Source organism: Acinonyx jubatus, chromosome B3 (assembly GCF_027475565.1).
Source record: "Acinonyx jubatus isolate Ajub_Pintada_27869175 chromosome B3, VMU_Ajub_asm_v1.0, whole genome shotgun sequence".
NCBI classification, from domain to species: domain Eukaryota; kingdom Metazoa; phylum Chordata; class Mammalia; order Carnivora; family Felidae; genus Acinonyx; species Acinonyx jubatus.
The window spans coordinates 26998550-27019474 of record NC_069386.1 but is presented as its reverse complement, the minus strand read 5'-3'; the positions used below and the strand labels follow the sequence as shown (position 1 = coordinate 27019474).

The window sequence follows — 20925 nt, the reverse complement described above, 5'->3', positions numbered from 1 at the left end:
TAAGTTTTAACCCACCATGTAGTGGCTATTTGGATCACTGGCTCTTATAATCTGTAATGAAAAGTCACATCTATTCTTCAACCCCACTGATCCTGGCTTGTTCCTTTCTGTGTGTGTACATTTCAGACATACCAGCTCTCTAGGGGAAGAGTGTGGGCCATGATCATCATGTTGTGTCTCATTGCCGCTGTCCTGTCTGCCTTCCTAGACAATGTCACCACATTGCTGCTTTTTACTCCTGTGACGATAAGGTATGTAGAGTGGCCCTGTATGGTGGTGTGTTCTGGTTGCTCAATCTAGTCCCCATGTTCCCTTTGCTGGTATGCCCTGGTCCAGCTCGTGCATCCTCCAGGACTGTGGTGCTCAGTGCTCATGGCTATGGCTATGGCTTTTCCTTGTGGCCATGGCTATGGCAGGAGCAGTGGCGGCCATAGAAATATACATGGAAGTCACCAGACGTAGGCTTTGCTGTCCAGGGGTGTGGGGCAGATGGGTTCCAGGAGTTCTTATCCATTGAGATGGTCACAGGTGAAGCAGAGCAGTGTGGAAGCTCCTGCCAGATGGTCAGAGATATGTATCCAGGTGCTGGGGAAGTTGGAGCAGCCATCTTGCTCTCCTCAGGCTTGGAGGGTTATGGGACCTGGCCTGACAAGGCTCTGCAGGGTAGCTTTGGGAAAGAGAAATTCAATTTGATTCCATTTCGTTTCTTTAAATTAGACATTTCATTAATTAGATATTTATTGAACATCAGAGGCCATTTGTCTTGAATCTCTTGAAGCTTGAGCTTCAGGCCTGGTCATTATGCAGGCCACTTGTAAGGCCATGGAACTATACTTTTATCTAGACTTTATGTTATTTACTTTGAAGATGGTTCCCCAGCATATCATGGCCCTTCTGTGCTTGGACCCACCATGTCCTGGTACTTGGTCGTAGGGAAACACATACTCCCTGAGTGTTCATGGGAGCAAGGTAGGTAGTGAAGGGTGCCAGACAAGTCACCTCAGCTCCACTGATCTGGGTGGTAGCATCAAAAGGACTAACCTAAGCTAGTGTTTTAAGGATTCTGTTAGATAGGAGACCCTCTTAGACATGAGGCATGAGACACAGCAAGTTCAAGTGTGTTCTGGTTGCTTAATCTAGTACCCATGTTCCCTTTGCTGGTGTGACCAAAAGGGGGCTACTTCCAAGGCTCAGGAGTAAATCTAGGTGATGCCTTTGGAATTTGAAGAATGGTGTCTCTCAGAGGTGGAGCGAATTGGAGTGGGGGATAAGGGGAGGAGAAATAAGGGTGGAGAAGAGCAGAGAACAGGCAGCATCCCCACAAGTGCAGTCTGCAGTGTTGAGAGTTGGTTGTTGAGAGTTGGTCTCTTGCCCAAGCTCCTGCAAGCTTGGCTGCATTGTCATGCCCCACATGCAGACAGGGATTTAGCCTTCCTGTGCAGGGGTGTGTGGCACTTCCTAGTATGTGGGGTTCTCCTGAGGGCAAATGAAGGCTGGAACAAATGTGGCTCAAGGGTGCTGTAAACTGTAACATGCACTACTAATGGCAGACACCAAACTCTGCCTTTAGGATATCTCAAGAGCAAGAGGCAGGGCACCTTCACCCCCCTCAACCAAGGTGACTCTGCTGCTGTCACTGGTTTAAAATCCATACTATCACCTATGCACCAGGTCCCAGAATATCATTGTGCTCTCTGATGACAGTTCCAATGAGAGCAGGCTTCCATGGGGTACCCATATTCCTGGCATTCCTAGACAGTCTAGAAAGATGAGGGTTTTCTCAGCCTTGCTGGGATTTGTTTATATCCTCAGTACTACAGAAACCAGCTTTGTAATTTTCTGTGAGTAGCAATTCTTAGTCTAAAAGTTACAGCTTTCAAGATTTAAGTGTTAGTGTATTCATATTCACTATATGTATTACCATATTCTTCATGATTTTATAAGCTTAATCATGTTCTTCTGCCTTTGTCTGGAGGAGCATAGTCTTCACCGTTAAACAGCTTGGTCCATTTAGATAGGATGCCATCTCTGTGCTTGCTCTGCCATTGTTGATTAACGTACACTAATTATTTTCTTGCTTGAGGCAGATCCTGGAAACTTCCTCAGCTGAGCACTACTGCTGCTGCTGATTGGGGTCTAATCCTGTTTTTGGATTCATTCTTGGATTCATTCATTCATTCATTCATCCCCAGACACCATTCCCTCTTCAGTTTCCACATGGCTCTGTAGGCTGATCCCCTTCAGATGTACTGTTAGTTTCTCTCTGACCTGGGAGATGAAGGGAAGGACCCTTGAGTGCAGCAGCCTAGTAACCCAAGGCCCGGTTTCTATATGGAAGTAGACAGTATGGATTGGCAGGCGTGGTGGGACATGATGTGTTTCCCAAACCTTCTTTAGAGCAACATCTTTCTTTCTTTCTTTCTTTCTTTCTTTCTTTCTTTCTTTCTTTCTTTCTTTCTTTCTTTCTTTCCTTCCTTCCTTCCTTCCTTCCTTCCTTCCTTCCTTCCTTCCTTCCTTCCTTTCTCTCTTTCTTTCTCTCTCTCTAATTTTTTTGAGAGAGAGAGCATGTGTGAGAGAGCACACAAGTGAGGGAGGGGCAGAGGGAGAGAGAGGGACAGAATCTCAAGTGGGCTCCACACTCAGTGGAGCAGGGCTCCATCTCGTGACTGTGAGAGATCATGACCTGAGCCAAAATCAAGAGTCAGAGGCTTAACTGACTGAGCCACCCAGGAATCCCAACATTTTTCAACTTTGGGCTCGTTGTATCCACATTGGGAGCCTGTAGACTTCTGCTGCCCAGGCCCACTCCCAGGGATTAGTCTGTCATGGGCCGGGCAGCAGGACTTTCAAAGGTTCCCAGACAAATCTTATGTGCAGTCAAGATAGGGAACCACAGCTGTAGAGTGTGTGCTCCTTCTCTAAGGAAGAAGTCTATGGATAGTATTTAGAAGGGAGGGGCAAGAAGATAGCATCTGAGAAAGGGAAGGTGGGTAATGAATTACATTGGTAGGCTTGGTGTGAGCTACTGAGTTGTGGTGCTGTCTGCTCTGCCCCACCCCTGACTCAGAAGGGTCTGGTGGCCAGCAGACTAGTGTCAGGGCCTGCACACAAGGGACTGTGCTCCCTCCAGATCTGTGGGGGGTTGATGAGGGTACATTTTCACACTGATGTGAAACCAGCCACAGGTGGGTGGTTGGTTGAATTTCAAAGAAATGCAATTCTGAGGGTCAACTGTAGCTCTGTAAACATTGTCTTTGTTCATCCTCCAGCATTGCACTTCTTATAGGTGTGTGTGTGAGTGTGTGTGTGTGTGTGTGTGTGTGTGTGTGTGTGTGTGTGATGTGCCTCCCTTATACAAACAAGTGCATTAAAAATATTTAGATTGTACAATTGAAGAGCATGGCTACTTTTATTTTCCTCCATTTGTGACAGATTGTGTGAGGTGCTCAACCTTGATCCAAGACAAGTCCTGATTGCAGAAGTGATCTTCACAAATATTGGAGGAGCTGCCACTGCCATTGGGGACCCACCAAACGTCATTATTGTTTCCAACCAGGAGTTGAGGAAGATGGTATGTACAGTGTAATAGGGTTGCTTTCAATAAATATAGGTCCGAACTTACCTGCCCATTTGGCATTCTACCCAATGTGGAAGACTTTATTAGAAATTAAGCTCTTCTATGTCACTTCTTCATATTAAGTGTTATTGGTTATCTTGAGAGGGAAGATTAGGTGACTGATCCTCCAGTGTAGAGTGAAGTGGTTTGAATTGATTCATTTCCATTCTGATAAATTATTAAGAAAAGGATGGATAACATGATGTACTTAGGTGTAGGAGATGATGTTTGCATTATATTAATGGGAACTGAGGTTTCTTCCAACTAATGTTAAAAATAAAATAATCTGTCCCTCACATTTTCAATTGTGGTGGATGAATTCACTGATGAAGAACTTAAACATTTTTTAAAGGGTCATAAAATGAAGGTCTTTAGGAATTTTTGGAAAGCTCTTATAAATATTAACATATAATTTCTTTGTATGCTAAAGTAAAAAAGTATTAGAGAGTGAAAACAGTATTTTATACATCTTAAAGAGTTTGAAATTATATAGGTTCATTTATCATTCTTTGGTCATTAGAATTTTCTCAGTAGCTCTTCTGTGAAGTGTCAGCAAAAATGTTTCCAAATTGGTATCATTTATTTTAGATGATATGTTTATGTGTGTGTCTATGAAGTGTGCCAGTATATTTGTGTGTGTTTGTGCTGTCTTCTATAAAAATATTTAAGCCTTTGAGCATAGTTCTAAGGTATTGAGATCCAGGGTATGACTTAGGTGTTTTGTCTAAACTTTAATGCTCCCTAGTTACCCTGGGAAACCAACTGGCAACACTTCACCAGGCTTCCTGTGTGAACTGAGCAGTATGCCCAGTATCATGTTATCCCAGAACACATCAGAAGGTGGCAGAGCCTTGTGATCTGTTCTAGGGGCACCTATCACCCAAGATAGGCATCATACACCTTGAAGAGAAGTATTTTTAATTTTTTAAAAACATTTATTCATTTTTGAGAGAGACAGAGCATGAGTGGGGGAAGGGCAAAGAGAGAGGGAGACACAGAATCTGAAGCAGGCTCCAGGCTCTGAGCTGTCAGCATACACCCTGATGCAGGCCTTGAACTCATGGACCATGAGATCAAGCCCTGAGCTGAAATTGATCACTCAACCACCCAGGTGCCCCTGAACAGAACTATTTTTAGAGAAAGATACTGTTTTATTTTTATTTTGCAGTAATACATTTATTATAGAAAATGTATATCATACACACAAGTTTTAAAAATTGTCATAATCTCACCATTCAGAGATAAATCCTCTTAATGATTTGGTGCATCTAGTTTCCCAGAATGTTTGTATGTAGATACACATGGATGAAAAAAGATACACAGCTTCTGCTCTGCCAAGATAGAGTAACAGGGATTTACCCTGAAGCTTGAGATATCCAAAAAGAAAATTAATGAAAATTCAAAAAACAAAACCCCAAGCAAAGCAAAACCAGATAATGGTAATAAGATACAGGGCATCAGACAAAAAAATTACAGTGTTTTTTGAGAATTGGGAAGCAAATGAGGTGAACCCTATCATTGACCCAGTTCACTGCCTTGAGAGAGTTTCCAGGATTCAGTACAGAGAGGGAAAAACCCATGTGGAGCTCATCAGACTGCCCGAGTTCAGAAGACAGAACTGAGAGTCTGGAGAGACCAAGGTTAAGATGTCTTTTTTGGTGAATTCTCCAAATACTTAAGGAAGAGATAATGCTATAATACCAATTCTACATAAAGCTTCACAGTAAATTAAAGAGGAGAGAATACTTTCCAACTCATTCTACGAGACCCTGACACCTAAAGTGGACAAAACCAATATAAGAAAAGTATTAACAAATGTTTTATGAACATAGATTTTTGATTTTTAATTTTTAAACATAATTTTTTAAAAATTATCATATCCAATTTAATAATATGTAAAATGGATAATATATCATAACCAAGTAGAATTTATCCTAGGACTGGAAGATTGGTATGATATTTGAAAAACCAATCAGTGTAATTTACTAACAAACTAAATGATAAAGTTCATATAAAAACTAAAATAATAACAAACTAATAAAGTTCATCTATTGAGATGCAGAAAAATATTTGGCAAAATCCAATATCCATTACTGCTTAAAAATCTCTCAATAAACTAGAAAATAAGAGAACTTCATAAGTCCAATAAAGAGCATTTCTGAAAACACTACAGATAGCATAATACTTAGATGTGAATGCCTCTTCCTTAGATCAGAAACACGACAAAGATGTCCATTCTCACCACTTCAATGTAACATTTTAGTGGGGGCTCTAGCTGATACAATAAGATAAGAAAAGAAATACAAACCATCCATATCAGAAAGGAAGAATTGAAAGTCTTTACTTACAGATGACACGACTGTCCATGTAGACAGTCTGAAAGAAGCTGTAAAAAAGCTTCTAGAAATAATAAATTTGACAAGTGTGCAATAAAAGAACAATATAGAAAAATAGTGGTTTTCTATATTCTAGCAGTATACAATTGGAAATTAGCATTGATATATAAAATACTTTAGGGTAAATCTGACCAAACATATGCAACACCTTTATACTGAAAACTATAAAATATTATAGAGTAATTAAAGATCTAATTAAATGGAAAGAGATACTTTGTTGATGGATCAGAAGACCCAATATTGTTAACATATCAATTCTTCCCAGATTGATCTACAGATTTATACAATCCCTATCAAAACCATAGCAGGTTTGTTGTTTTTGTAGAAATTGACAGATTGATTCTAAAATTTATTTGGAAACTCAAGTGTCCAGAATGTCCAAAAATAACTCTTAATGGGAAGAACAAATTGGGAGGGCTAGTGCTACCTAATTCCAAGATTTATTATAAAGCTACAATAGTCAAGACAGTGTGGTATTAGCATCACTAAAAGTAAATAGGTAAATGGGACAAAGTAGAGTCTGGATATAGACCTCCACATAGATGAACAAATGATTTTTAACAAACAAAGGTGGAAAGCCAGTTCAGTGGGGAAAGAATTGTTTTGTTTTTTTTTCACAAATGGTTCTGGAACAAATTGGACATTCATATGCAGGAAAAATGAACATCAATCCACACTTCCCAGTTTACCTAAAAACTAACTCATAAGTGGATCACAGACATAAATGTAAAAGCTAAAGCCTTAAAAGTTCAAATAGAAAATAGGTATAGAAATAGTTCAAGTAAGAGCATGGCTATTCCATTTCATTAGATTGTTTTTAGAACTTGGCTTTCAGTTTCTTTTATTTGTCTCTCCTTTTTTCTTCTTCTTATGACAACATATTAATGAATTAATGCAACAGCTTAGCTGTCCCTGGTGAGCATCACATTAGTATTAATGTAAAATCCTGAGCATGATGTCTTTCTTGGCACAAACTGAGTTAACTCTGCATCATTTTAAGCCTTCCTTTAGAGTCCTAAATCTGAATGCTCTGAACTAAACAGTAGAATGTGACCCTAGATGGGCTCTGAGTCCTGGGCCTCTACCAAGTCATATAGAAGGCTGAAGGGACAGTCTGTTATACTAGTTCCACATTCCTCCATGACATGCTGTCATGCTGTTATAAATATCCAGAGTTTAAATATGACAGTAAGTGAGAAATGTCAGGTTTTCATAAAAATTCACAGAGGGCCGTGGAGGTGAGCACCCTCTCTGCATTGAGGCTGAGCCTAGGCTTCTCACACAGCTTTGTGCCCAAGTGACATCCTTTGGGGAAATGGCTTTAGGGCTATCCTTGTTTTATGGAAGATGGAGTTCCTTGTCTTCTACTTAATGACTTTCCTTGAATTTTTGGGTTAAACTGTCTATCATAGGAAAGGTATCTAATGAATGTTCTCTTGTAGATAACCAAGTGTGGTTTTAATTTATTTTATAGTAGCTCAGAGATAAGAGAATACTTATTTGTATAGAGACACAAATGAACTTATTGCTCCAGGGATAGTGTCTTCAGCAGAGATTAATTTATTAAACCTCATTATCAATGATAGCACAGCCACACATTTGTGTGCACATTTATTCTGCATTATTTGGTTGTTTATGAACTGAACTAGGAAGAAAAAAGATTATAAAATAAAAATTAATTTTGAAATTAATTTTTAAAATATTAATGAAGAAAGTTAATACTCCATATGTAATTCAGAGGAGTTATAAAAAACAGTACTGGACTTTGGAACAGTAAAAGAAGTCACATAAGAAAATTCTTCCACATTCCCTGAGGATTAGGAAGAAGTTACAGGGAGTTATGAAGAAAGTTCTTCCAACATACCCTTCTACACCCTGTTCACTCCTCCCAGATCTCTTAGGATGGTTCTTTGTTTGTGGGATTTCCAGTACTGAACAGGGAAGACTTCCAGGGTCCTTCTACACTGTAGTAGGACTTTCAATAATGCTTTGTTCCTTCATCTCCCAGTGGACTAACAGGGATGTAATCCTTTGCTGGTTACATTTACTCCTTTATGCTTGTTCTAGGGAGACTTATCAGTGTTGAACACAACTGTTTAACTATCTTTTAAATAACAGTTGAAAAATCTGTTTAGGGGAGCCATGTCCCCTGTGCTTCTGAATGACATCTCATAGGTCAGAGGAAGGCTTTCTCCATGGTGTCCCAGAGAAGTGTACACTGGGACATTCCTCAGGGCTTTCACACCATGCAGTATGCATGCTGGGGTGTTCTTTTGCTGCTCTTCCACCACCATTTTCTTCCAGTCCATCAGCTGAAAACTTTGATGCTGTCACTCTCTGCTGTTTCCTGCTCTGCCTTTCCTATCACTTCCTCTTAGTTTCCTTTGTGGGTTTTCTGATTCCACATGGCTCTCCAATATCTGTGGGCCTTGGAGTTCTGATTTTTTTTAATTTTTTTTTTTTTTTACAATCTTTCCTCTTGGGTCAACATTCTGTAGTAGACCTCATGCCCTCTATGGTCTGCTTTGACTTCTGTGTGTTGGGATGACCCATTTCTATGCCTTTTCCAGAGGTTTCTACCTTCCTCAGATCCATGTATATCATGACCTCTGCTCCACATACTCCATGTATCCTCATATTAAGGATGTACCACACCAGATCCCTCCTGTCATCACACCCACTCTATAGAGCTGGGGTCTTCTATTTATTGAGTATACAGATATGATTCAATCTTAAAATTACACCATGATATTTATGAAAACATACAGCAAATTCAGCTAAGCCATTCTCCAACCCAATTGACTGTTTTGACTTTGTTCCAGAGTTAGCCTGAAAGCATGACCCCTAGAAAATGATATTGGTGGGCCAAGAGTTACTCTGCCAGATGATACATATAGCCCCTTTGAATATATATATAGTTTATGAGGCCGTGGATGTTCTAATATGATTCTGAGGGGGATCCTTTTTTCATAGTTTTATATGCCTCAAATTTTGACCACTTCCACTGTCAAATGAGGACTTTGTGGAAAATTAATAAGAACATAGCTAAGTGGATCCCAAACCAAAACAGTACAAAACAAGACTAAAGGGGACAAAATAAAACCAGCACCTTGCAAGACAGGGCTGCATTTAAGCATTGTATTGATGGAAGTGTAATAGTGGGTGGTTTTGTTACTGAGAACATTAAGGAGAAGAGTGTAGGAAATTACAGAGGCACGTAAAGCAGCAGGTAGACCCAGATACACGCACCTAATAAGCTTAGTGAAAATATTTGCATCCCGTGATATATTTCATCTGCCTGTATTATTCTTAAATTTTTCAGCTGCGATTTTCCCACTCTGCATTGTTCTTACTTGATAAATCCACCCATTACAACTCTGGTAGCAACCAAATACTTCCACTCAAAGTTGTATTGTTTTGTTGTGAAGGCCTCCTAGGACACCCTTAGTCTTTTTCTTTATTTAATCCACCCCTCACTTTTTTTTCAGTTTCCCCATAGTTTCTAACAGGACAAAAAATTTATAGTTAATATGTTAAAAAAAGGACCCAGAATTACTCAGGATACAAATACCTCGGCCTTAGTAGTCACCTTCCTTCAAAAAATATTAATTATATTCTATGACTGTGTTGGTATAAAGACAAATATATTCATATATTATTTTAGGCCATTTTCTTTGACTCAAAAGTTCTTTTGCTTTTTTCCCAGTTTTTATTTAAATTCCAGTTTGCTAACATACAGTGTAATATTAGTTTCAGGAGTAGAATTTAGTGATTCATCACTTAGAAACAACACCCAGTGCTCATCACAATGAGTGCCCTCATCAATACCCATCGTCCATTTAACCCATCTCCCTGCCCACCTCCCCTCCAGCAACCCTTTTTGCTTTTAATTTTAGAAGACACTAAAAGATTTTGAGGTGTCCCTGAAAGTTTTGTGGACTTTTTTAAACTAGATGTTTGGGGCATGAGTTCTATAGATGAACACCAAGTCCAAGGTAATATCCTTATTGAAGAACTACCAGAAAAGTGGTGAAATCTTATATGGCCATTAAAAACATTCTTTGAGTCCCACCTCTTTGTAGGTTTCTTGCTGTCTATATATGAATGAATTCATACAGCTCCGTCTATCGTTCATAATGCTGTTTTCCCGGGTAACCACTGAACGTGCAGATAACTAACTGTAAGAGATTAAGAACTTCAGATTATTGTACAACTGTCAAGCCTAAACTCTGACACAACCTTATCGATAATGGCTTCTAGTTATAATATATCTTTAGTAAATTTAGAAGTGGTTTTAGATCTTTTCTAGAAGTGAAAAGGACAAATAAATTTTAATAAGCAACAATATAGTAAATATTTCTCCTCCTAATACAGACCTTTTGAAGGTGGTCTTTCTGACCCCTGTCTTGGGCACTGTCTCTCAAGGTCCTCACTTACATTCTCTGGGACTTGCCCCTCTAGCCCCCTGAGTGTACCCCCCACCCCGAGGTGGAGAGACTTGCCCACATTCTGTGTGAGCACATATATCTGCCACACTACTGTGGTCCTTCCTGCCCTGGAGTAGCTCCCCATACCTGCGCTTTGTCACTGGGCTTCTAACCTCCTTTGTGGCACCAGTGGTCCATAGACACTGCAGATAAAACCTAGAGTTCTCACCAGTGAGAAGTTGGTTCTCATGGACAACTTCATGGGGACAACAACTTTATCTGTCATGCTGGGGGCTCAGGGATCACCTTCACCATACCGTTGAGGTATAAGCACTGAGTAAAAGAAAGACAAAACCAGCCAATGATGCTGCTGACTTGTTCCTTGACAGATTAACCAAGTGGAGATTTTATCCCCAAAGAGAGAGATCCTCAGCAGCTGACCATGGCAGATAGTTCTGCAGACAGGCAAAGGAAGTGTGAAGAGATGGAGAAGTTCTTTCCTGGACCCCTTGCGGACAGTAGGGACACTCTGAACCACCTCAGTCCTGATGGCCACTGGTCTCCCTGTAGAGGGCTGTGCTCTCCAGCCAAGGATGCTCTTTCACATAAATAGCAGGGATTTAAATGAAATATTAAAAAAAAACCAAGTTTATCTTGAAATGGGCAAATATTGCCACATAGTTTTATGTTTTGCCCCTGTCAGTCTTTATTTGTCCTGGGAGAATGTGTCAGTCCTGTGTGGTGAAGGTAGACCCAGTTAAGATTAAGAGTGTCTGTGATAGAAAGACAGATACCATATGGTTTCACTCTTATGTGGATCCTGAGAAACTTAACAGGAACCCATGGGGGAGGGGAAGGAAAAAAAAAAAAGAGGTTAGAGTGGGAGAGAGCCAAAGCATAAGAGACTGTTAAAAACTGAGAACAAACTGAGGGTTGATGGGGGGTGGGAGGGAGGAGAGGGTGGGTGATGGGTATTGAGGAGGGCACCTTTTGGGATGAGCACTGGGTGTTGTATGGAAACCAATTTGACAATAAATTTCATATATAAAAAAAAAGAGAGTCTGTGATAGCCTGTTTTTGTTTTCTCCTAAGGTTGATTGTTTTTCGGGTTTGAATTGGTTTATCAGTATGAAAGAAACAAACCTTAAGCATTTTCAATATTGTAAAGAAGAGTACCTGTTCTTCCTTGGGTGTTGTGCTGGACTTTGTGGCCTTTGTGCTAACATCCACCATACTGATGTGCCTACCCCTGCTGGGTCTCAGTGTTATGCCCTCCCTGGATCCCTCATGTGGGGGGTGATCCCTGAAGAGGGAGCTGTGCTATCTGTTATTTCAGGGGAAAGTCCTATCTGTCATTTCATTTCCTCTTTTCTATTTCTAGGGCCTGGACTTCGCAGGATTTACTGCACACATGTTCGTTGGGATTTGCCTCATTCTACTGTTCTCCTTTCCACTCCTCAGACTCCTTTTCTGGAACAAAAAGCTTTATAACAGGGAGCCCAGTGAGATTGTTGGTGAGTATGAACACCTCCTCATACAGCCTTAGAGTTTACTATTATAATATTATCTTTTTCCAGAAGAAATTGCCACAGAAAGGCAGGAGTTTTCTTACATACTGAGATATGTTCCCATCTGCCTCCTGGTATGCACTGTGCTTTCAGGAGCTTTAAATCTATGGACCTCTTTAGTTTTCTGTAGAGTGAAATGTGGGAAGCAATGGCTTCTGTTTCTAGTTTGCATGCCATGACATCATTAGACCACGTGTATACAATATAAGTAGCATAGTATAGAGACTTTAGTGTTCAAATATGTCATACTTTGTGATTAAATGTGATTACAGGGGCGCCTGGGTGGCTCAGTCGGTTAAGCGTCCGACTTCAGCTCAGGTCATGATCTCGCGGTCCGTGAGTTCGAGCCCCGCATCGGGCTCTGGGCTGATGGCTCAGAGCCTGGAGCCTGCTTCCGATTCTGTGTCTCCCTCTCTCTCTGCCCCTCCCCCGTTCATGCTCTGTCTCTCTCTGCCTCAAAAATAAATAAACGTTAAAAAAATGTGATTACAAAAGTGACAACATAATCCAACACAGAGGACGATGTATCATGTCAGTCAAGAATGTATCGGCGAGGCACCAGGCAGCAGGAAGAGGGCTCATGACCATCTTATGGCTTTGCATTTTTCTCACCTAAAATTTTGGTAAATGTTTTATTGACAACATTACTGATGAGGATATGTTAGAAGCAAGAGATTATTTGGGAAATAGCCATCCTCTCCTCAGCCAGAACAATATAGGACATTGTGCAGGTTGCCTGGGTAGCAGAGCACATCTCGGTGACAGGAGTACATTAACAAAGGTGCATTTCTTTCTCTGTAGTTGCAGATGGTGTGGTGTCCTCACAGAGCTCATAGATTGTATATTTACCTCTCTCATCCTGTTATTACTCTGTCCTTGTGTTGTACAGGACTTCAGGTTTTATCTTTAGTAAGATAACAAAATACCATTTTTGTATGAATAGGTAAGGATCCATAGGTTTTGTTACCAGCCCTCCTGCTCATCAGATATGACTGTACTTGGCAGATTTGCCTTTCTTTCATTCATGACTTTTGTATTCAGAATTTGACAATTTTTGTTCTAGTTTGGAAAACATTATCTTATATACCCTCTCAAGAGTCATCCATATAAAACAAGCTTGTTCTTAGTAAAATGTAGTCATCCACCTCTTCCAGAGAAATGGAATGATACACAGAAATGTCTATTTTAGGAAATGCTTATTGACCAAATGCACAAAACATTGGGGTGTCCTTGTGGAGGTAGAAATGGTACTTTATTTTTTTTTAATTTTTATTTATTTTTATTTTTTATTTTTATTTTTTTATATGAAATTTATTGTCAAATTGGTTTCCATACAACACCCAGTGCTCATCCCAAAAGGTGCCCTCCTCAATACCCATCACCCACCCTCCCTTCCCTCCAGCCCCCCATCAACCCTCAGTTTGCTCTCAGTTTTTAACAGTCTCTTATGCTTTGGATCTCTCCCACCCTAACCTCTTTTTTTTTTTTTCCTTCCCCTCCCCCATGGGTTCCTGTTAAGTTTCTCAGGATCCACATAAGAGTGAAACCATAGGGTATCTGTCTTTCTCTGTATGGCTTATTTCACTTAGCATCACACTCTCCAGTTCCATCCACGTTGCTACAGAGGGCCATATTTCATTTTTTCTCATTGCCATGTAGTATTCCATTGTGTATATAAACCACAATTTCTTTATCCATTCATCAGTGGATGGACATTTTAGGCTCTTTCCATAATTTGGCTATTGTTGAGAGTGCTGCTATAAACATTGGGGTACAAGTGCCCCTATGCATCAGTACTCCTGTATCCCTTGGATAAATTCCTAGCACTGCTATTGCTGGGTCATAGGGTAGGTCTATTTTTAATTTTCTGAGGAACCTCTACACTGCTTTCCAGAGCGGCTGCACCAATTTGCATTCCCACCAACAGTGCAAGAGGGTTCCCGTTTCTCCACATCCTCTCCAGCATCTATAGTCTCCTGATTTGTTCATCTTGGCCACTCTGACTGGCGTGAGGTGATATCTGGGTGTGGTTTTGATTTGTATTTCCCTGATAAGGAGCGATGCTGAACATCTTTTCATGTGCCTGTTGGCCATCTGGATGTCTTCTTTAGAGAAGTGTCTATTCATGTTTTCTGCCCATTTCTTCACTGGGTTATTTGTTTTTCGGGTGTGGAGTTTGGTGAGCTCTTTATAGATTTTGGATACTAGCCCTTTGTCCGATATGTCATTTGCAAATATCTTTTCCCATTCCGTTGGTTGCCTTTTAGTTTTGTTGGTTGTTTCCTTTGTTGTGCAGAAGCTTTTATCTTCATAAGGTCCCAGTAATTCACTTTTGCTTTTAATTCCCTTGCCTTTGGGGATGTGTCGAGTAAGAGATTGTTACGGCTGAGGTCAGAGAGGTCTTTTCCTGCTTTCTCCTCTAAGGTTTTGATGGTTTCCTGTCTCACATTCAGGTCCTTTATCCATTTTGAGGTTATTTTTGTGAATAGTATGAGAAAGTGGTCTAGTTTCAACCTTCTGCATGTTGCTGTCCAGTTCTCCCAGCACCATTTGTTAAAGAGACCGTCTTTTTTCCATTGGATGTTCTTTCCTGCTTTGTCAAAGATGAGTTGGCCATACGTTTGTGGGTCTAGTTCTGGGGTTTCTATTCTATTCCATTGGTCTATGTGTCTGTTTTTGTGCCAATACCATGCTGTCTTGATGATGACAGCTTTGTAGTAGAGGTTAAAGTCTGGGATTGTGATGCCTCCTGCTTTGGTCTTCTTCTTCAAAATTACTTTGGCTATTTGGGGCCTTTTGTGGTTCCATATGAATTTTAGGATTGCTTGTTCTAGTTTCGAGAAGAATGCTGGTGCAATTTTGATTGGGATTGCATTGAATGTGTAGATAGCTTTGGGTAGTATTGACATTTTGACAATATTTATTCTTCCAATCCATGAGCAGGGAATGTCTTTCCATTTCTTTAAATCTTCTTCAATTACCTTCGTAAGTTTTCTATAGTTTTCAGCATATAGATCTTTTACATCTTTGGTTAGATGTATTCCTAGGTATTTTATGCTTCTTGGTGCAATTGTGAATGGGATCAGTTTCTTTATTTGTCTTTCTGTTGCTTCATTGTTAGTGTATAAGAATGCAACTGATTTCTGTACATTGATTTTTTTATCCTGCAACTTTGCTGAATTCATGTATCAGTTCTAGCAGACTTTTGGTGGAGTCTATCGGATTTTCCATGTATAATATCATGTCATCTGCAAAAAGTGAAAGCTTGACTTCATCTTTGCCAATTTTGATGCCTTTGATTTCCTTTTGTTGTCTAATTGCTGATGCTAGAACCTCCAGCACTATGTTAAACAACAGCGGTGAGAGTGGGCATCCCTGTCGTGTTCCTGATCTCAGGGAAAAAGCTCTCAGTTTTTCCCCATTGAGGATGATGTTAGCTGTGGGCTTTTCATAAATGGCTTTTATGATCTTTAAGTATGTTCCTTCTATCCCGACTTTCTCAAGGGTTTTTATTAAGAAAGGGTGCTGAATTTTGTCAAAGGCCTTTTCTGCATCGATTGACAGGATCATATGGTTCTTTTCTTTTTTGTTGTTAATGTGATGTATCACGTTGATTGATTTGGGAATGTTGAACCAGCCCTGCATCCCAGGAATGAATCCCACTTGATCATGGTGAATAATTCTTTTTATATGCCGTTGAATTCGATTTGCTAGTAACTTATTGAGAATTTTTGCATCCTAGAAATGGTACTTTAAACATGACCAAGCAGTAAGAAATTCTGGGTGGACCCTCCGCCTAACCCCAACTGAAGATGATGTAAGTGCAGGACAAGTGGGAACATTTCCTGTGCTTCAGATGCTCATGGGGCACTAGGATTGGCATAGGCCCCACCCAACAGGACCTGAACTATAGGGGGTGGGCCTAGGATGGGGGACTGGAGATAAGGGGGGTGCAAACACAGGTGTTGGGGGCTAAATAGAACTGTCCTTTTTATGTAATCCTTTTTTTTAAATTTTATTTTTATTTTTAAAAATTTGCATCCAAATTAGCGTATAATGCAACGATTTCAGGAGTAGATTCCTTAGTGCCCCTTACCCATTTACCTTACCCATTTAGCCCGTCCTGCCTCCTACAACCCCTCCAGTAACCCTCAGTTTGTTCTCTATATTTAAGAGTCTCTTCTGTTTTGTCCCCTCCCTGTTTTTATATTATTTTTGTTTCCCTTCTTGTTAATATTTTGTATAGAATTTTTGTGTCTGTGTACATTACGGAAATTGATGTACAGTTTACTTTCTTGTAATGTCTTTTTTTTTTTTTTGCTGTACTCATAGGATGAGTACAGAAGTATACACTCCTCTTCAACTTTTTTGGAGGAGATGATATAGAATTGCTAACACTGTTCCCTTAAATGTTTGGTAGGGTATTTACAGGCCTGGATTTGTGTGTGTTGGGGGTTTAGCTAAACATTCAAATTCCTGATTAGATACAAAGCTGGCTATTACAGTTATCTATTTAGTGATTTATCACTTACATATAACAACCAGGGCTCATCACAACAAGTACCCTCCTTAATACCTATCACCCATTAAGCCCATTGCCCAACCACCTCCCTCCATTAACTCTCAGTTTGTTCTCTATAGTTAAGAGTCTCTTATGGTTTGCTTCCCTCTTTCTTCCTTTCTTTTTTCCCTTCCCATATGTTCATCTGTTTTGTTTCTTAAATTCCACATATCAGTGAAATCATATGGTATTTGTCTTTCTGACTGACTTATTTTGTTTAGCATAATACATTTGCAAATGACAAGATTTCATATGTATATATATATATATACACATAGTATATAGTATATACACATGTATATATGTAGTATATAGTATATACATGTATATATACATGTATAATATATACATACATATAATATACACATAATATTATATATAATATTTCATTCTTTTTGATGGATGAATAATATTCTATTGGTATATATACACATATATAATATTACATATATACTTAATATATATAATATATAAATATATAAAATATTACATATATAATCATTCTTTTTGATGGCTGAGTAATATTCTATTGTGTATATATACACATATATAATATTACACATTTATAATATATACGCATATACAATACACATATATAATATTCTATTGTGTATACACAATATATATACCACATCTTTAAAAAAATTTTTTTTAATGTTTATTTATATTTGAGAGAGATAGAGAAAGACAGAGCATGAGCAGGGGAGGGGAAGAGAGAGATAGAGACAGAATCCAAAGCAGGGTCCAGGCTCTGAGCTGTCAACACAGAGCCCAATGTGGGGCTTGAACTCACAAGATGTGAGATCATGATCTAAGCCAAAGTCAGATGCTCAACTGACTGAGCCACCCAGGTGCCCCTATGTATAACACATCTTTATCCATTTATCCATTGATGGGTATTTAGGCTCTTTCCATACTTTGGCTCTTGTTGATAATGCTGCTATAAACATCAGGGTGCATGTATTCCTTCGAATCATATTTTAGTATCCTTTGGGTAAATACCTAGTAGTTTAATTGCTGAGTGGTAGGGCAGTTCTATTTTTAACTTTTTGAAGAATGTCCATAGTGTTTTCTAGAACGGCTGCACCAGTTTGCATTCCCCACCGACAATGTAAGAGGGTTCCCCTTGCTCTGCATCCTTGCTAACATCTGTTATTTCCTGTGATGTTAATTTTAGCCATTCATACAGGTGTGAGGTGGTATCTCATCATGGTTTTGATTTGTATTTCCCTGATGATGAGTGATGCTGAGCATCTTTTCATGTGTCTCTTAGTCATCTGGATGTCTTTGGAAAAATACCTGTTCATGTCTTTGACCCATTTATTAACTGAATTGTTTATTTTTTGGGGTGTTGAATTTGATAAGTTCTTTATAGATTTTGCATACAAACCCTTTATCAGATATGTCATTTGCAATTATCTTCTCTCATTCCATAGGTTGTTTTAGTTGTGTTGATTGTTTCCTTTGCTGTGAAGAAGGTTATCTTAGTGAAGTCCCAATAGCTCTAAAAAAATTTGTAATGTTTATTTATTTTTGAGACTGAGAGACAGATTGTGAGCAGGTAAAGGGCAGAGACAGGGAGACACAGAATCTGAAACAGGCTCCAGGCTGAGCTGTCAGCACAGAGCCCAATGCAGGGCTCAAACTCACAAACCATGAGATCATGACCTGAGCAGAAGTTAACTGACTGAGCCACCCAGGTGTCCCCAAATAGTTCATTTTTTATTTTGTTTTTCATGCCTCTGGAGATTGATCTAGTAAGAAGTTGCTCTGGCTGAGGTCAAAGACATTGCTGCATGTTTTCTCCTGTAGGAGTGTGATGGTTCCCTATCTCACATTTAGGTGTTTCATCCATTTTGAATTTATTTTTGTGTATGGTGTAAGAAAGTGATTCAGGTTCATATTCTGCATGTTTCTGTCCAGTTTTCCTGACACCGTTTGTTGAAGAGACTGTTTTTCCATTGGATGCTCCTTCCTGCTTTGTCGAAGATGAATTGACCATATAGTTGTGGGTCCATTTCTGGGCTTTCTATTCTGTTCCATTTTTTTTTTTAAGGATTGTTTTTTTTTTAGAGATTATTTTGGCCATTCAGAGTCATTGTGGTTCCTTACAAATTTTAGGATTGTTTATTCTAGCTCTTTGAAAAACTGGTAGTATTTGGATAACGATTGCATTGGCTATGTAGATTGCTTTGGGTAATATAGACATTTTAACAATATTTGTTTTTCCAATCCATGAGCCTGGAATGTTTTTCCATTTCTTATGTCCTCTTCAATTTCTTTCATAGGCGTTCTATATTTTTCGAGTATAGATCTTTTACCTCTTTGGTTAGATTTATTCCTAGGTTTTTTTTTTTTTTTTGAGTGTGAGAGTGAATGAAGAGCAGAGGGAGAGGAAGAGAGAATCCTAAGCAGGCTCCATGTCTAGCACAGAGCCTGATGTGGGACTCAATCTCATTCCCATGAGATCATGACCTGAGCCAAAATCAAGTGTTGGATGCTTAACTGATTGAGCCACCCAGGCGCCACATTCCTAGGTATCTTATGGGTTTTGGTGCAATTGTAAATGGGGTAAATTCTTTTATTTCTCTTTCTACTGATTCATTGATGTATAGAAATGCAACAGATTTCTTTACATTGATTTTATATCCTGTGACCCTCCAGCATTTGTGTATCACCGTTTTTTGGTAGAGTCTTTTAGGTTTCCTGTGTAGAGTATTATATCAACTGCAAATAGTGAAAGTTTGAGTTCTTCCTTGCTAATTTGGATGCCTTTTATTTATTTTTGTTGTCTGATTGCTAAGGCTAGAACTTCCAGTACTGTGTTGAATAACAGTGGTGAGCGTGGACATCCCTGTCTTGTTCCTAATGGTAGAGGAAAAGCTCTCAGTTTTTCCCCATTAAGGATGATATTAATTGCAGGTCTTCGGTATATAGCTTTTATGATGTTAAGGTATGTTCCCTCTATCCTTACCATGTTGAGGTTTTTTTTTTTTTCAAGAATGGATGCTGTATTTTGTCAAATGCTTTTTTTGCATCTACTGAGAGGATCATATGGTTCTTATCCTTTTCTGTATTAATGTGGTGCATCACATTGATTAATTTACAAATATTAAACCATCCCTGAAGTCCAGGAATAAATCCCAGTAGGTCATGGTGAATAATTATTTTAATATACTGTTGGATTTGATTTGCTAGAATCTTGTTGAGAATTTTTTCATATGTGTTTATCAGGCATACTGGTCTGTAAATCTCGTTTTTAGTGGGGTCCTTGATTTTGGAGTCAAGGTAATTCTGGCCTTGTAGAATGGGTTTGGAAGTTTTCCCTCAATTTCTATTTTTGGAACAGTTTGAGAAGAATAGGTATAAACTCTTCTTTAAATGTCTGGTAGAATTCCCCTTGGAAGCTCTCTGGCCCTGGACTTTTGTTTGTTGGGAGATTTTTGATTACTGTTTCAATTACTTTGCTGGTTATGAGTCTGTTCAAATTTTCTATTTTTTTCTGTTTTATTTTTAGTAGTTTTTATGTTTCTAGAAATTTGTTCATTTCTTCCAGATTGCCCAGTTTGTAGGCATATATTTTTTTATAGTATTCTCTTATAATTGTTTGTATTTCTGTAGTGTTGGTTGTGATCTCTTCTCTCATTTGTGATTTTATCTATTTGGGTCCTCTCTCTTTCTTTTGGTAAGTATGGCTAGGAGTTTATCAATTTATCAATTTTGTTGATTCTTTCAAAGAACCAGCTCTTAGTTTTGTTGATTTGTTCTACTGTTTTTTTTGTTTGTTTCTATATTGTTTATTTCTGCTTTAATCTTTATTATCTCCCTTCTTATGTTGACTTTAGACTTTATTTGCTGTTCCTTTTCTATCTCCTTTAGGTGTAAGGTTAGGTTGTGTATTTGAGACTTTTTTTTGCTTCTTGAGGTTTGCTACATCCCAAAGGTTTTGGACTGCTGTGTTTTCATTTTCATTGGCTTCCATATATTTTTTTGCTTGCTCTTTAATTTCTTGGTTAACCCATTCATTTTTGGTAGAATGTTCTTTACCTTCCATGTATTTGAGGGCTTTCCAAATTTTTTCTTGTGGTTGATTTAAAGTTTTATAGTGTTGTGGTCAGAAAAGATGCTTGCTACATTCTCAGTGTTTTTGTATTTGTTAAGGGCTGATTTGTGATCAAGTATGTAATATATTCTGGAGAAAGTTCCATGTGCACTCGAGAAAGATGTGTATTCTGCTGCTTTAGGATGAAGTGTTCTGAATATATCTATGAAGTCCATCTAGTACAGTGTGTCATTCAAAGCTATTATTTCCTTGTTTATTTTCTGCTTAGATGATCTGTCCATTGCTATAAGTGGG

The 20925-nt window shown here is 38.8% G+C and overlaps 1 protein-coding gene across 3 annotated transcripts in view; it reads left to right on the top strand.

Annotated features, from left to right (window-relative positions):
• The window catches only part of OCA2 (OCA2 melanosomal transmembrane protein), a 492350-nt gene that overhangs the window by 172896 nt on the left and 298529 nt on the right, over positions 1-20925 (top strand). For all 3 annotated transcript variants that reach the window (XM_027067861.2, XM_053223670.1, XM_053223671.1), the window contains exons 13-15: positions 127-251; positions 3433-3571; positions 11821-11953. In XM_027067861.2, the coding sequence (XP_026923662.1) occupies positions 127-251; positions 3433-3571; positions 11821-11953 (397 nt within the window). The remainder of the gene's footprint in view (positions 1-126; positions 252-3432; positions 3572-11820; positions 11954-20925) is intronic.